Here is a 15,944-nt window from a genome sequence, read left to right as displayed (position 1 = left end):
AAGCATCGTGAACACACACCACTAGTATTTAGACTGATGAGATTGATGTTTCTCAATGACTCTTTTGTATAAAAAGTCAAATGTTTATATGTGTAATATGTTTTATATAGAGCTGAAGTCAGAATTATTAGCCCTCCTTTATATGTTTATTTATTCATTCCTTTTCTTTTTGACTTAGTCGTTTTATAAATCTGGGGTTGCCACAGCAGAATGAACCACCAACTTATCCAGCATATGTTTTATGCAGCGTATGCCCTTCCAGCCGCAACCCAGGGAAACACCCATGCACTCTCATTCACACTCATACACTACGGCCAATTTAGCTTGGAAACCGGAGGAAACCCACACCAACAAAGGGAGAGCATGCAAACTCCACACAGAAATGCCAACTGACCCAACAGGGAATCGAACCAGCGACCTTCTTGTTGTGAGGCGGCAGCGCTCCTTCTTTATATATATTTTCCCCAATTTCTATTTATCGGAGAGACAATTTTTCAACACATTTCTAAACATTCATTCGTTTGGCTTACTGTGTGTTCACTGAAAGCGGCAAGATCGTCAAAGTAGCCGGAAGACATTGATTTTCAATCAAAGGAGGGAGAGTTGAAATCAAGTTTACTTTATGGTAAAGAGCTTTGATGCCTCATTCAGACTAGCAGCGACTTTACTGCAAAAAAGGCTTTTCTTATTTGTCTTGTTTCTAGTCCAAATATCTAAAAACTCTTAAATCAAGAAGCATTTTCTAGACAAGCAAAACATCTTAGCTGCGTCCCAAATCGCATACGTATGCACTATTCTACACCATTTTGTAGTATAAATAGTGTAAGTGGTGCATTCACACTGAAAACTCTAACAATAATAAGTGCACTTTAATTACCCGGATGATGCACTCATTCAGCCGCTAAAATGAAGTGTGTAGTGATGGACACTTCACGCACTCAACGACCGCAGGTTTGCCTATGTATCGGAAGGGGCGGAGCTATCGGGCGCACATGTTGGAAACTTTGTTTATTGTGGATGGTGAAAGCAAAGTTCTCCTACGAGAGTGATTATAGCGCCTCCCGATGGTGAATACGGTTATACTCATGACAGGATATAATTTATTAATTCGGTCGTTTATTTCAGTGATTTGGCCACCGTCAAACGTCATCAGGGAAACGGTTTGAATTTCTGCTTAGTAAAAAAACATTGGTGCTCCATTTAGGACGACACTACATACATATACTATCCTGTTGAATGTTTAAGTGCAGAAGTACATAGTGCATGAGTGTATAGTGTGCCATTTGAGATGCAGCTCTTGTCTTGTTTTAAGAAATAATATAACAAAATTAAGTTAGCTTTTCCTTAAAACAAGCAAAATAATCTGCCAATGGGGTAAGCAAAATCTCGAAAGGAAAAACAAGATTGTTTTGCTTACCCTATTGGCAGAATAAACACAATATTGTTTCTGTTTTTTACGTAAAGTATTTGTATAGTTTGTCTTAGGTTATGTGTATAGTTTAAGTATGGATGGTATACACTTACTAGCTGGCCTCCGTTACATATAGTTAGATCATCGCTCTGGGCTGCGTTTCCCAAAAGCATCGTAAGCCTAAGAAGTTCGTAGAAATGATCGTACGACTGATCTTAATATTACGGTCTGTTTCCCAAAAGCATCGTAACTTAAGTAGCACTTGAAAATCTTCGTGGATCTACGAGTGCTCTGGAGTAATCGTAAAGCCTTAAGTGCATCGTAAGGAGACAGAGTTATGAGGGCACCTGCTGGACAACCGGCAAATTGCACCTACAATTTACTTCTCTTCAAAGTCATTATTCATTTTATTTGTACGTATATCCCTATTCATTTATATTTTCTACACATTACACAATTCAATATACAAATAATAATAATTAATAATTAGGCTAAACTTTTCAAAAATAAATGTAAGAGCTTATTTATTTATTTATTTATTTACTTATTTATTTATTTTGATGTGAGATAAGCAATTTTTGATAAAGAAATTGATAAATAATTCTACTTAATTAAGGTTTCATATAAATATCGAAAATGATGCTGATGTCATTTCCGGCAAGGACTGTTAGAATTAGTTTTATGCGAGATTGGAGCAAGACAGTGTTTTTACAGTACGACATTTCCAGTTAATTTATGTTTTTAAACTGGCTCAAAAATATTTTTTTTTATGTTATTCGAGTTGAATATACATTCACACAAGTAGAAGAAGAATTATATGGATTGCTATAACATGTGCAACAATAACGAGCCATTCTATAGCGTGACATTTCAGCACTTAACAAACGGATAGCGACTCCTAAGTTGCACTTAAAGCTGGGCTACGTGCAATTGTGTTAAGTGCATTTTTGGGAAACGCACGTGAAACAATAACGAACGTTCGCAAAATGACTCGTAGAAAACGCTCTTAAGTGCTAAGATCAATCGTTATCGGGAAACGCAGCCCTGGTATGTTAGCTATGTTCATTCATTCATTGATTTTCCTTTGGCTTAGTCCCTTATTTATCAGAGGTCGCCTTAGCAGAACGAATCGCCAACTATTCCAGCATGTTTCATGCAATGGATGCCCTTCCAGCTGTAAACCCACCGATCCTACCCCACCCAACCCTCTCCGAGCTGGTTTCGAACCAGCGACCTTCCGCATGGAAGTCGGTTGCTCTAACAAGGAGGCTAAAGACCATGGCCTCAAGACCTGCACAGCACACACTAGCTGGCCTCCGTTACACAGCCACAACCCAGTACTTGGAAACACCCGTCCACTCATTCACACACGCACTCATACACTATGGCCAATTTAGCTTACTCAGTTCAACTATAGCGCATGTGTTTGGACTGTGTGGGAAACCTGAGCACCCGGAGGAAACCCACACCAACACAGTGAGAACATTCCATAGAAATTCCAACTGGCTCAGTCGGAACTCAAACTAGCGGCCTTCTTGCTGTGAAGCGAAAATGCTAACCACCGAGCCAACGTGCCGCCCTTCATGTTAGTTATGTCAAAGACAGTAGAATACACAAGACGTGTCACTCTTGTATACTTTTGAATGGGGAAAAGTGTAACTGCAAAGAGCATAGAATGAGGTGACACTCTAGTGCGATTTGGGAAACAGCCACTAGATGGCGCGGCGAACATTTTTGAAATGAAAACTCCAATAGAACAACATGCATATTATAAGTCTGTAAAATAAACTGTTGAAGTGCTGATAGTTGTCATAGTATGTGTTGTATTGTCGTCTTTCAGGTTGTTTCTCAGCTTCAATGCGTTTTTTAAATAAATAAATAAAAAACAAAGCAGCTGCTTGCCATCACAACAGCAATAAGATCCAATGGACGGCCGACCGCTTTCACTCCAAAATGGTGGAATTCGGGGCTGTTGCTGGGCGCTGCTGATGCAATGGAACGTTCTATTGAGTGTCGCCTCTTGGTGATTCTAACCTCTTTGGAATATGTGAATGAAGCCCTGCCTTCTAGTACAGGAGCCAATCAGCGATTTCTATTTGGTGAATAAAGCCTGCCTTCTAGTCCAGGAGCCAATCAACAATCGCTATAGAAAGACAATTCATTGAGGGAGGGGCTCGAACAAACGTGAGTTTTTGCAGATTTTGTGTGATATGAACATTTAGGAATGAAACTAAATAGACAGCTGTTGTTTAGTTTTATTGGTTATTCGTAATATGAAATGTAATCTAAGCTTGGCAAGCAGTTTTGGAGAATTTGATGTTTCCCCATTCAAACAGAATGCCTGAGCATACTGCCCGAGAGGCGTTTCAAAGATGGCCGCCGAGTGACATTACTTGCCTTAAAGCACAGGTGTCAAACTCCGTTCCAAAAGGGCCGCGGCTCTGCACAGTTTAGTTCCAACCCTAATTAAACACACCTGATCAAACTAATTGAGTCCTTCAGGCTTGTTTGAAACCTACAGATAAATGTGTTGGAGCAGGGTTGGAACTAAACTGTGCAGGGCTTCGGCCCTCCTGGGATTGAGTTTGACACCTCTGCCTTAAAGGGACTTTGGTTATGTATAGGTTTAAAATAGCTCTTACGTCCAGTGTTGTTCATGATTATGATTATGTATATTTGTGTAGCACTGCAGTCCTGCGAAACACAACATTTCTGTCCACTAAATGTCCAGACATGTAGCAGAATAGCAACAAAGCTTAACTTGAATTGACTTGAAGAAACAGCCTCATGCAGTTTTCAGGGTTCAAACGGTCATGGAAAACCTGGAAAAGTCATGAAATTTTGACATGGCATTTTTCAGGCCCGGAAAAGTTTAGGAAAAAAAAACACAAAGTTTAGAAAAATGTCATGGAAATGAATTTTATCTTCATACTTGAATTAGGACTGTGCCATATTGGAAAAGTCTGACATTACAGTATTTTGTATTTCTGTGATGTATATTGTGATGTAAACACAATTTCACCAGATGATTTAACAGGTTTATTTGGAATAATTGGGGGGATTTTGTAGAAGAGTGAATCTCCAATAATATATAACAAATAAATGACAAGCATAGATAAATAAAATATAGTGAAGATAAAAGTGAATGATAGTTTTCAGGTATTCACTATTCAGGTACACATACTGAATAATCAACACTGCAAAGTCTTCATTGTATATTATTTAATCTTTATTAACTCTACAAAACATTTCTTGTGTCCCGATGTTTTAAACTCTGAAATATTGAAATGGGCGAGGCAGTGGTGCAGTAGGTAGTGCTGTCGCCTCACAGCAAGTAGGTCGCTGGTTCGAACCTCGGCTCAGTTGGTGTTTCTGTGTGGAGTTTGCATGTTCTCCCTGCCTTCGCGTGGGTTTCCTCCGGGTGCTCCGGTTTGCCCCACAGTCCAAAGTACAGGTGAATTGGGTTAGCTAAATTGTCCGTAGTGTGTGAATGTGTGTGTAAATGTTTCCCAGAGATGGGTTGCGGCTGGAAGGGCATAAAAAAAACTTGCTGGATAAGTTGGCAGTTTGTTCCGCTGTGGCGACCCCGGATTAATAAAGGGACTAAGCCAACAAGAAAATGAAATGAAATGAAATATTGAAATGTTCACACAGTCAAAGGCCATAAAGGGACAGTTCATTCAAAGATTAAACTGTACTCACTATTTACTCACACTTCACTTGTTTCAATACTGTTGTTTTTAAATATACTCTCTTTGTGTTCATTTAATAAAAAGAAAACTCATAAATGTTTGAAATAAGTGAAGAATGAAATGAAAATGGTAGTGATGAGTCGTTCATGAACGATTGGTTCATTTTGAACAGATCTTCAATATGACTCGGGAACTACGAACTATCTCTTTAAAAATGCATGCAGATGATAAACTTTTACTCCATTATTTAGAATCTAAAAATCTTTATTGTCCACACAAGTAGAAATTCATTTTTGCCCTCCAAAACATCATAAATACAAAACACAGAGCATAAACACAGAGCTTCCTACACCACAGATTACCAACACACAACCATAGACATACAAACTACTTCATGGTCATTTATTCAATATGTTAATAGCAGATGGTATAAAAAAATTTCTTCAAGCTTCTTCCTTTAAATCTTGGATTACGTATAATTTCGGAGCAATCCAGTTTTATCGGTTCAGTATTCATCTGCCCTGCGTGTCTTTGTAGAGACTACAGGTGCTCTCTTAAATAAATCACACCTTAGACACAGCCAATTTGTTGTTGACGGAAAATGAAAACCACAGAGCGTTCTAAATGATCCATGTCCTGATCAACTCCATATTCAACAGTGCAGGAAGCTCCTCCACACAGACGTGATAAAAACATAAAACACAAATAATAAAAAACAAAACAAACAAACCACATATGTTTGGCGTAAGGCTCTGGGTCAGCCACCGTTCAGCGCCCCGGAAGTTAGATTGAAAGCGGACGCTTTGGGGCGCTGTTTTTCCACGTCAATGTTTATGAATAGATTACATCAAAATAAACATGAGTAATCTTGACAAACTGTACATCAGTTTAAAGCTACAACCCTCAAGCAGCCATTGCAGCTAGTTGTTTTTTAATGGGAAGCTTATAAAGAATGTATTTGCTAAATTTTGTGTAAGTTGTACAGAAAACGCTTATTAGATATGGAGTACATATCATCGTAATAACGACACACACACGCATTCATTGCTGTGCATCACAGTTTATTTTGAAATTTAAGAGTCCACAGAAAAACTATTTTAAAAAAATGTTATAGGTTAGTATAGGTTAGTTGTCCTTGGTTCTTTTCTCTCCTTGGCCATTCACTTGCTCTCACATTGTTAGTGCTGTGTAGGCATCATCAAAATCTTTTTTAATGGAATTTGATACCCCATGGCGAATGGAAAGAAAAACCTCCGCATTTCGTGAAATGGTGGTCCTTTAAGATAATCAAAAATCACTGCTTACATGGTAGACTGTTAATAAGAGTATTATCTTAATCATATTCAAATCGGAGTTTCCCCCTTAAACACAAGTGTCTGCTTCACGTTGTTGTGTCAGAATCTTTGTAAATACAGCCATACTTTAGAATACTTAGTTTAAGCAAATTTGATGAACGCGATCTGTGTGTTGAATCTGAAGTCGCTACGGCTGCCCTGTCCTGTGCAGGTTGTGTGTGTGTGTGTGAGTGTCTATGTCTGTGTCTGTGGTTTCTTAGCAACAAACCTGCCTAAACGTCGTTGTCCTTAGCCACTAAATCAAAAAGTTACAAATTGCCGTGAGATTGCGTTGCACTCGCAGCTCACATCATTCAAAAGAAAAAGTCCACATTGTCCCCCGATAATGTCAACAGACTGGACTGTCTTAACAACTGTCTGAATGTAAAGGAGGACTAAGCAAAATTGTTTCTACATTATATTTAATGTTCTCAACTCACAGCAATACACATTTACAATGAGTGCAATTGTTTGTATTCAATACTTTATTGTTATTATAATTTTCAATTTTCCATATGTGCAATGGCTGTATTTTGGCATTTCTTGTAGTCCACTTACAATCCAACTTGGAAATCAATGTTTTCTTTATTGGCATTGATTGTTTTGTAATTCTAATGGTATTAACATGCCTGTGTTTTTATTTCTTTAATAAATATGGCTGTCAAGCCAGGATCTTGATGGAAGAAATCTGTGTTACAAGTTAAACAAAAAATCTTATAAACAATTATATTTGTTAAGTTTTTGTTTATTTGTTTAATTTATTAGTTTTTGTCTTGCGTTTACATTAATTTTACATTTGAATAGCCAACATTACAAGTTTCAATTATTTAAATGTGATTAATCGCGATTCATTTTCAAAAAAGTGTGATTAATTAGTCAATTCATTTTAATAAATTGACAGCACTAATATGTAGACATTACAGGAAACATTAGGTCATGAAAATGGACTTGAAAGTTCTGGAAAAGTCTTGGAATTTTAGTAGTAAAAATTAGTTTGAACCCTGAGTTTTACTCTTCTGGTCTTCTCTCTCTTTTTATCTCTTTGTCTTTCTTTCTCTCTCAGTGAGGATGTGGATGATTGTCAACCCTCTGCTCACATCACTTGTCCTGTTAAAACCATGATTAAAGCTCCAGCAACACCTGTCAGAAACAGCGCAGGTAAGAACACACAGTAACCTCACACCTGAAGACCCAAAACGTCTGACCACAGCCTTCCAACACATAAGCTTCATAAAATTGTGCGGTATTTGTACTTGGAATTAAACCTGTTTGGAATGTTTTATTTATTTATTTTACTGTAAAGCACTTTTTGACTATGAGAGGTGCTCTATAATATTATTTTACATTCACTCATTCATTTTCCTTCAGCTTACTCTTTTATTCATCAAGGGTCATCACAGTGGAATGAACCACTGAACTGTTCCAGCAGCAACCCAGTACTGGGAAGCACCCATACACTCACATACCTATTTCACCTATAGTGCATGTGTTTGGATTAGACTGTGGGGGAAACTGGAGCACCCGGAAAAAACCCACTCCAGTACGAGGAGAACATGCAAACTCCACACAGAAATGCCAGCTGATCCAGCTGGTACTCGGATCAGCAACCTTCTTGCTATGAGGCGACAGTGCTAACCACTGAGCCACCGTGCCGCCATATTATTTTTATTTCATGTTTAAAGTTTTAAGTTACTACATTCCCAAAATATACAAAGTTCTGCGCAGAAATAGCTCAAAATATCCTAAATATTTTATAATTAAAGTGTTAAAGCGTCCCATGCTGTGTATTTGTGTGTTTTTATGTCCTTCTGCAGGCTTCATTACTCCCACATTTGGTGTTGTGAGCAGCAGTACACCTCTAGGCCCCGCCCTGGATCGGCCCATGCCCCGCCCACACCCTAAAGACGAAGCCTCTTTGGTTCAGCGGGCAGAACACATTCCTGCTGGAACTCGCACTCCTATGTGTGCTCACTGCGACATGGTGATCAGGTACACACAGATATGATTGAAGTCAAAAATCATTTGCCCTTCCTACCAAATGATGTTTAACAGATTAAGGATTTTTTTTACAGTATTTCCCCTAACAGTTTTTCTTTTGGAGAAAGTCTTATTTGTTTTATTTCTTATTATGTTTTTGCCATGATGATCGTACATAATGATTTACCATATATTTTTCAAGATACTAGTACTTGAAATACTTCAGCTTAAAGTGACATTTAAAGACTTAACTGGTCAAGTTATTATATAACGATGGTTTCTTCTGTAGCCAATCGAAAATAAATATAGCTTAAGGAGGCTAATTATATTGACCTTAAAATGGTGTTTAAAAATTTTAAAACTGCTTTTATTTTAGCCGAAATAACACAAATAAGACTTTCTCCATAAGTAAAAATATTATCAGACATACTGTGAAAATGTCCTTGCCCTGTTAAACATCATTTGGGAAATATTAAAAAAAATAATAATAATCACAGCAGGGCGAATAATTTTGACTTTAACATTCATTCATTTATTTTATTTTCGGCTTAGTCCCTTTATTAATCCGTGGTTGCCACAGTGGAATGAACCGCCAACTTATCCAGCACATTTTTACACAGCGTATGCCCTTCCAGCCGCAACCCATCTCTGGGAAACATCCACACACACATTCACACACACTCATACACTACGGACAATTTAGCCTACCCAATTCACCTGTACCGCATGTCTTTGAACTGTGAGGGACTCCGTGGCACCCAGAGGAAACCCACACAAACGCAGGGAGAACATGCAAACTCCACACAGAAACACCAACTAAGCCGAGGATCGAATCTGCGACCTTCTTGCTGTGAGGCGACAGCACTACCTACCGCGCTACTGCGTCGCCTGACTTTAACATATGTTAAAATAAAAGCATTATTACATATTGATTATGTTTGTCTTGACTGATGTTTGTACGTTTCAGGGGTCCATTTTTGGTGGCGATGGGTAAATCGTGGCACCCGGAGGAGTTCACCTGCGCTCACTGCAGTGTTTCTCTGAGCGAGCTTGGCTTTGTGGAGGAACAGGGCTCCGTTTACTGCCAGCACTGCTATGAAGAGTTCTTTGCTCCGACCTGCTCACGCTGCCATTACAAGATCCTGGGGGTACGTGACACTGTGCTTCATAAACATGAAATACAGTTGAAGTCAAAATTATTAGCCCTCCTGTGATCTTTTAAACATTTCTTTATTTTTTAATAATCTACAGAGCCGTTTAGAGGCCATTTCTGGTTAATGATGTCAGAATTGATCGGTATTTTGGAATAGATGTGTGAATGCTTTTTTCCGGAAAAATTTCGGAACGTTCTTGCCTGTGGGAACAGCGCTTTTTTTGAATTTACCGGTTGTAGCACCACCTCTAAGCATGCATGATGTTACACTGAGGGAGTTCATAGAATATCTATTTTACACATACTGAAATTAAAATAAACTTCACAGGCCAGTTTTTACTTTTTATTTTCTCTTTTTCCTTCTTGTTTAAATTCTCTACAGGTGTATATATAGTCCACACAAACAAAAGTAATCAATATACAGAACCAAGCAGTCATTGAAAATAAACAGTCTGTTTAAATGAATAGATGGTTAGGTGAATGTTGCGTAGATGGATTTGAGTGCGATGCAATAGTATCCATTTCCTCACACTGGGAAAACAATAGTACGATGAGGAATTTAAGGGCCTACTCACACTATGCCATCCGTACCGTGCCCAGGCCCGTTTCCTGGATCGTTTAAGAAGTGTGAGTGCGCTGAATCGGGCTCAAGCATGGTTCACTTGGCCGGCCCTGGCCCGGTTGGAAGAAGTGTGCCTGAGCGCGGTTAACTTGTGCTTTGGCACGGTACGCTTGTGTGTGAGTGCAAAACGCGCCAAAGCCTGAAACTGAAAGCGAGATGTGACTTTTAAGGGGCTGTTTCATATGGATTTATTAATCATTCTTTCTGTTCAGTAGACGCAAACCCCTCACTGCACGACAGCTGCGCGGCTTCAGCAGACCTCCTCATTCCTGCAGCATGAGAGCATTATGATTGTTTGAGCGTCAAAAGTTGCGGAACTGTTCTGCGAAATTTCTGACTGCGTGTCACCGCATCCCTAAGGACTGTTTGGCGAAATATTTGACTGCATGTTATTGCATAACAAACAACTGAAACGATATAACTAGAGAAATCTCCACTGTGCTGCTGAATGAGAGAGCGCTTCTCACTGAACAGCGCAGCAGCGATGACGCAAGCGTGCCGAGGCCCATTTGTGGTGTGAATGCGGGCCGTCGGGGGAGACGGGAGGGGGGACAAGCGTGCTTTAGCCCGGTTTGAGGCAACTGTACCTAGTGTGAGTACGGCCTAAGAGTCACTGACCATCATTCCAAGTGTACACATATAGTTCACTCGCCAATGAGGAGCATAAAGAATGCTCAAACCAAATCATTGAAGTCCATTGAAAGCACCAATTTCCCAGAGATGGGTTGCAGCTGGAAGGGCATCCGCTGCGTAAAAACTTGCTGGATAAGTTGGCGGTTCATTCCACTGTGGCGACCCCGGATTAATAAAGGGACTAAGCCGACAAGAAAATGAATGAAAGCACCAACAGACACCTCATCTGAAAATCTCTAGGACAACAGGTCCTGTCTACATGAGAAATAAACATAGGTCAAATCACTACTAAATATTGAAAATACAATTCAATTCAATACAATTCAAACTTAAAACTTATTCAATACTCACATTTTAGGAGCAACAATAATGTTCTTAAAACAATCAGAAGCGGAGTGGGTCGGTAGCCTAAGTTTACCATGTGGTTCCCTCTACCAAACACGACTCACTTGCTCTATGGTGAGCTGGAATATATCCAGTTCTCACTCCTCTCTAGTGCAACCTGGTGGCCTGTAGTAATACTGCAATCCTGCTTCTCACATCACAAGGAACTAAAACAACAATTAAAGCATGTAACGTTTGTTCGTTACACGGTAAAGTCTTAACAGATATTCTGGATATTTACTAATGTCACTGTGTGAAAGGGGCTATTGTCTGCAATGAAATACAAGTCAAAGTACATTTTGAAATCAAAACTTTCTTGTTTATTTACGTTTTCCATACTGTCCCATTGTAGGGTTGTACCCCTATTTTTCTACCTGTTTGATATATTGAATTTGTCTGACAAAAAAATAAAAAATATCTGATTTTTAGTATTTTCCTGTTGATCCTCTTAAAACAGCTGTGAGGCAATCTACAGCTCATAAAGTGCTAGAGAAATGAAGGTTACTTGACTTGATGTCACTATTTTTTCCAAAAAATAAAAGTCTTACTGACCACAAACTGTTGAACGGAAATGCGCTCTCCACATAAATATGATGATGTCGTCTTTTAACAGGAAGTGATCAATGCACTCAAGCAGACGTGGCACGTGTATTGCTTCCTGTGCGCTTCCTGTCAGCAACCCATCAGAAATGATACGTTTCACCTGGAGGATGGAGAGCCGTACTGTGAGAGAGGTGCTTGTTTCTTCTCTTGCTTCTGTTGTTGTTTTACTTGTGTTGAGCAAATAACGTTTTATATCACTGAAGCTAGTGGTGGGCAAAGCGAGGCTTCATGAAACACTGAAACAATCGAAGAAAATGAGTCGAAGCTTCGAAGCGTTTCAAAACCCCACTCTACAGTGACCTAGTGGTCATTTTATGTATTGCACCGAAACAGCTTCAGCTAGAACATTTTAGCAAATTGAGGTATTAAACTCCACTTTGTAGAAGCATATATTCCAGAGATTTAGTGGAGCAGTTAAGGTTTCTGACTTAAATGTGGGGATAGTGGGTTCGAATCCAGGCTGTTACAGCTATTTTGAAATGCTTTAATATCAGTTGGTAATGCTTTGTTCTTGTTTCGTTTTGTTTCGACATTGGTCTGACATCCGAATAAACACTTTGTGAATAAATATTTCTTGTTTTGGTATTAAAACAGGGTTGTTGCTAGATCAGACACAGTTGTGGCTAGAGGGTATCAAGAATTTGTTATATTATTCATTAAATTTCCCATTTATTGTATTTCATTAACGTCTACCCAAACCCTAAACCCAACCATCACAGTACTGTAAATATATTAATTATTGTTTTAGTGATACAACAATGATGCTATATTAATGGCTTATCCGCAGCTGTAATCTATTTAGGCTACACCATAAAACAGAAACATGATTAAAATACATAAAACCATGATTTAGGAGTATATGTACAAGTCGGGATTCGAACCCAAAAGGCATTGGAAGAATAGTATCAGTGTGCACACGCACAGTCTACTAGGCCATATGAGACAGGTAAAGTCTCAGACTCCGGCAGTAACATGTACTGTAGATTTGCCAGGTCTCGAAACGCTTCTAAACTGATCGATGCTTTGAATCACTTTAGTCACGTGACTTGGGTGTTTCGAATCATGCTTCGGTGCAGTGTTTTGAACCACTTGCGCTTCAGGATCTCGAAACTGTGTCGAAACGTCAGTTTCACGTCAGCCATCCCTAACTGAAACTAACTCTCATTCAGACCTTCCTGCACTTGCTGTATGTGTTTGATTCTTTTTTTTAAAGACACTATTGAGGTTCTTATCTAAGTCTTTGTCTTTGTGGTGGCATTTGGGGCAATGCAGCTGATTTTAAGCTTTAATTGTGGAGATTTTTGTTCCCTAAAATGAGGCCAAAACAACAAGAACAACATCCCACACAGATTATAAAAAGCCACGCACGTTATCTTTTAATATTACAGGAATTTTTGTTGTGTGTTGTGTGATTGAGCAGAGAGTGAATGAAGACTTTTATTAATCTATTGGATATTTATCCTTAAGGGGTGGCGCAGTGGTTAGCACTGTTGCCTCACAGCAAAAAGGTTGCTGGTTTGAGTTCCGGCTGGGTCAGTTGGCATTTCAGTGTGGAGTTTGCATGTTCTACCCGTGTTGGCATGGGTTTCCTCCAGGTGCTCCAGTTTCACCCACAGTCTAAACACATGCACTATAGGTGAACTGGGTTAACTAAATTGGCTGTAGTGTGTTTGGGTATTTCCCAGTACTGGGTTGCAGCTGGAAGGGCATCCGCTGCATAAAACATATGCTGAAATAGTTGATGGTTCAAGCGACACGGTGGCGTAGTGGGTAGCACGTTCAGTTGGTAGCACGTTCACCTCACAGCAAGAAGGTCGCTGGTTCGAGCCTCGGCTGGGTCAGGTGGCATTTCTGTGTGGAGTTTGCATGTTCTCCCCGCGTTCCTGTAGGTTTCCTCCGGATGCTCCAGTTTCCCCCACAAGTCCAAAGACAATGCGGTACAGGTGAATTGGTTATGCTAAAATTGCCCGTAGTGTATGAGTGTGAATGAGTGTGTGAATGTTTCCCAGTGATGGGTTGCAGCTGGAAGGGCATCCGCTGTGTAAAACATATGCTGGATAAACCACTCCAATATTAACACTGCTATGCCTTTAATATTTTTGTGTAAACCTTTTTCATTACCCTTTTTGAGTAGTGTAATGCATTTTATTTTGCTCGTCTTTTTCATTCATTCTTTCATTCATTTTCCTTCAGCTTAGTCCCTTTATTCATTAGGCATTCACCACAGTGGAATGAACCACCAACTAATCCAGCATAGGTTTTACACAGCGGATGCCCTTTCAGCTGCAACCTAGTACTGGGAAACATCCATACACACTCATTCACACACATACACTACAGAAAATTTATTCAATTCACCTACAGTATATGTGCACATTTGTGTGGACTGTGGGGGAAAGCTGGAGCTTTTGGAGAAAACCCACACCAACATGAGGGGAACATGCAAACTCCACACAGAAATGCCAACTGGCTCAGCTGGGGCTCGAACCAGCGACCTTCTTGCTGTGAGGCGACAGTGCTAACCACTGAGCCACCGTGTCACCCTGTGTTTTTTATGTCTATATGAATTTCCTAATTCTAGGTATTTCCCAAGGAGCATCAGAGAAATTCTTCAAGCTGATACTTAAAGTATGAGGAATGTGTTTTGCAATCATGGTTTAATTGTGTGTTTAGACTTTTACAGTCTGTTTGGGACGGGTTGCCGTGGCTGTGATTTCCCAATAGAAGCGGGAGACAAGTTTCTAGAGGCCCTGGGCGGCACCTGGCACGACACCTGCTTCGTGTGCACAGTGAGTGTGTGTGCGTTCGGCTCGATCTCTGAGTGTGTGTCTTCTTTCTTTCATTATGATCAATATCTGTTGTGTTCTCCTCAGGTGTGCAGTGTCAGTCTGGAGGGTCAGACCTTCTTCTCCAAAAAGGGCAAACCGCTTTGCAAGAAACACGCTCACGCTCTCAAAATATAGCATAACTTTTTGAGGAACAAGCAAAAAACGTAGAAATATTTACCACCAAACACCGTAAATGCCACATTCTCTCACATTGATCTGTTGAATCGCACTTTATGCTGAGTTCAGACTGCATGATTTTCAAAGTAGTCGGGTCACAGATGTTTTCACACTGCTTGACTATCTGAGCTAGTGCTTCGTCGCTGCTTTGTTTACGCTGCAAGATGGATCAGCAACAGGGGGGTTCACACTGCATACAATAGGTACAATTGCCGACAACTTTGTCCAAACTACGTCTCGCAGCCAAAAACACGTAGTATATCTTTTGTTATTAACTACATAATGGGAAAGAAGCCTTCAATGGGGTAGAAAATGTACATGTTTGCTCACCTGGTTTTTGAAGGGAATTAACAATTTCCCCTCCACCTTTTTCTTTTTTGACCCGGTTGTGGTGTTGCTAACATGATGCCTCAAACAGACACGGGCGCTCCTGCCATATTTAAACTAGTTTTTCCTCTGTTTTTGGGTCCAAATAAACTGAAAACGAGCAGTTTTAACTTCTCACTCAACCTCTCGCTGGCCTGCAGGTAAACACACTCAAGGGGCGCCTGCAGGATTTTATTCCAAGGTACGCACAAATCCAGCACCGCCCCGCCCCCTTCCGATGGCTGTTATTTCAGTATTCAAACTTTAAACAATGATTGCATTAAGTAAAATAAAAACAAATATTGTTGTTATAATTTAGCAAGATTATGCTCTTTATTTTTGTATATTTATCATTTTATTTTTGTTATTTATAATATTTTATTGTCTTCATAATTAAAGCTATAGACTGATTCCTGCTTGACATTTTAGAAAATATTTTGCGTAGCCACCCAGTATATATTAAAGATCACAGACAAAAAAAAAACAACAACACAGAAACATGTTACATGGCCCAAACAAAATGTCCACCTTATATTAAACTGAATTGTAAAAGAAAATGGAGAAAATTGCTTATTTGATTTTTATAAAACATTTATTTTTGTTTGTTGTTTTTTGTTTTTTTTTTAGTAAAAACAATACCGACATTTAAGAATTCATATTTATTTTATTTATTCATTAATTTGACTTGTTTATTGTTGCATATATAGGCTATAATTTAAATCATACAACAGTGGACAGCTACAGTGCCACAAAAAAAAAAAAAA

General features: G+C 39.3%; 1 protein-coding gene across 1 annotated transcript in view; it reads left to right on the top strand.

Annotated features, from left to right (window-relative positions):
- The window catches only part of pdlim5a (PDZ and LIM domain 5a), a 107,301-nt gene extending 91,357 nt beyond the window's left edge, over positions 1-15,944 (top strand). The window contains 6 exon segments of the mRNA NM_001002654.2: positions 7,501-7,595; positions 8,252-8,426; positions 9,382-9,562; positions 11,820-11,940; positions 14,483-14,598; positions 14,683-15,944. Of these exon segments, the coding sequence (NP_001002654.2) occupies positions 7,501-7,595; positions 8,252-8,426; positions 9,382-9,562; positions 11,820-11,940; positions 14,483-14,598; positions 14,683-14,772 (778 nt within the window). The 3' untranslated portion in view covers positions 14,773-15,944.

Source organism: Danio rerio, chromosome 5 (assembly GCF_049306965.1).
Source record: "Danio rerio strain Tuebingen ecotype United States chromosome 5, GRCz12tu, whole genome shotgun sequence".
NCBI lineage: Eukaryota > Metazoa > Chordata > Actinopteri > Cypriniformes > Danionidae > Danio > Danio rerio.
This window is presented reverse-complemented; position numbering and strand designations above follow the sequence as displayed.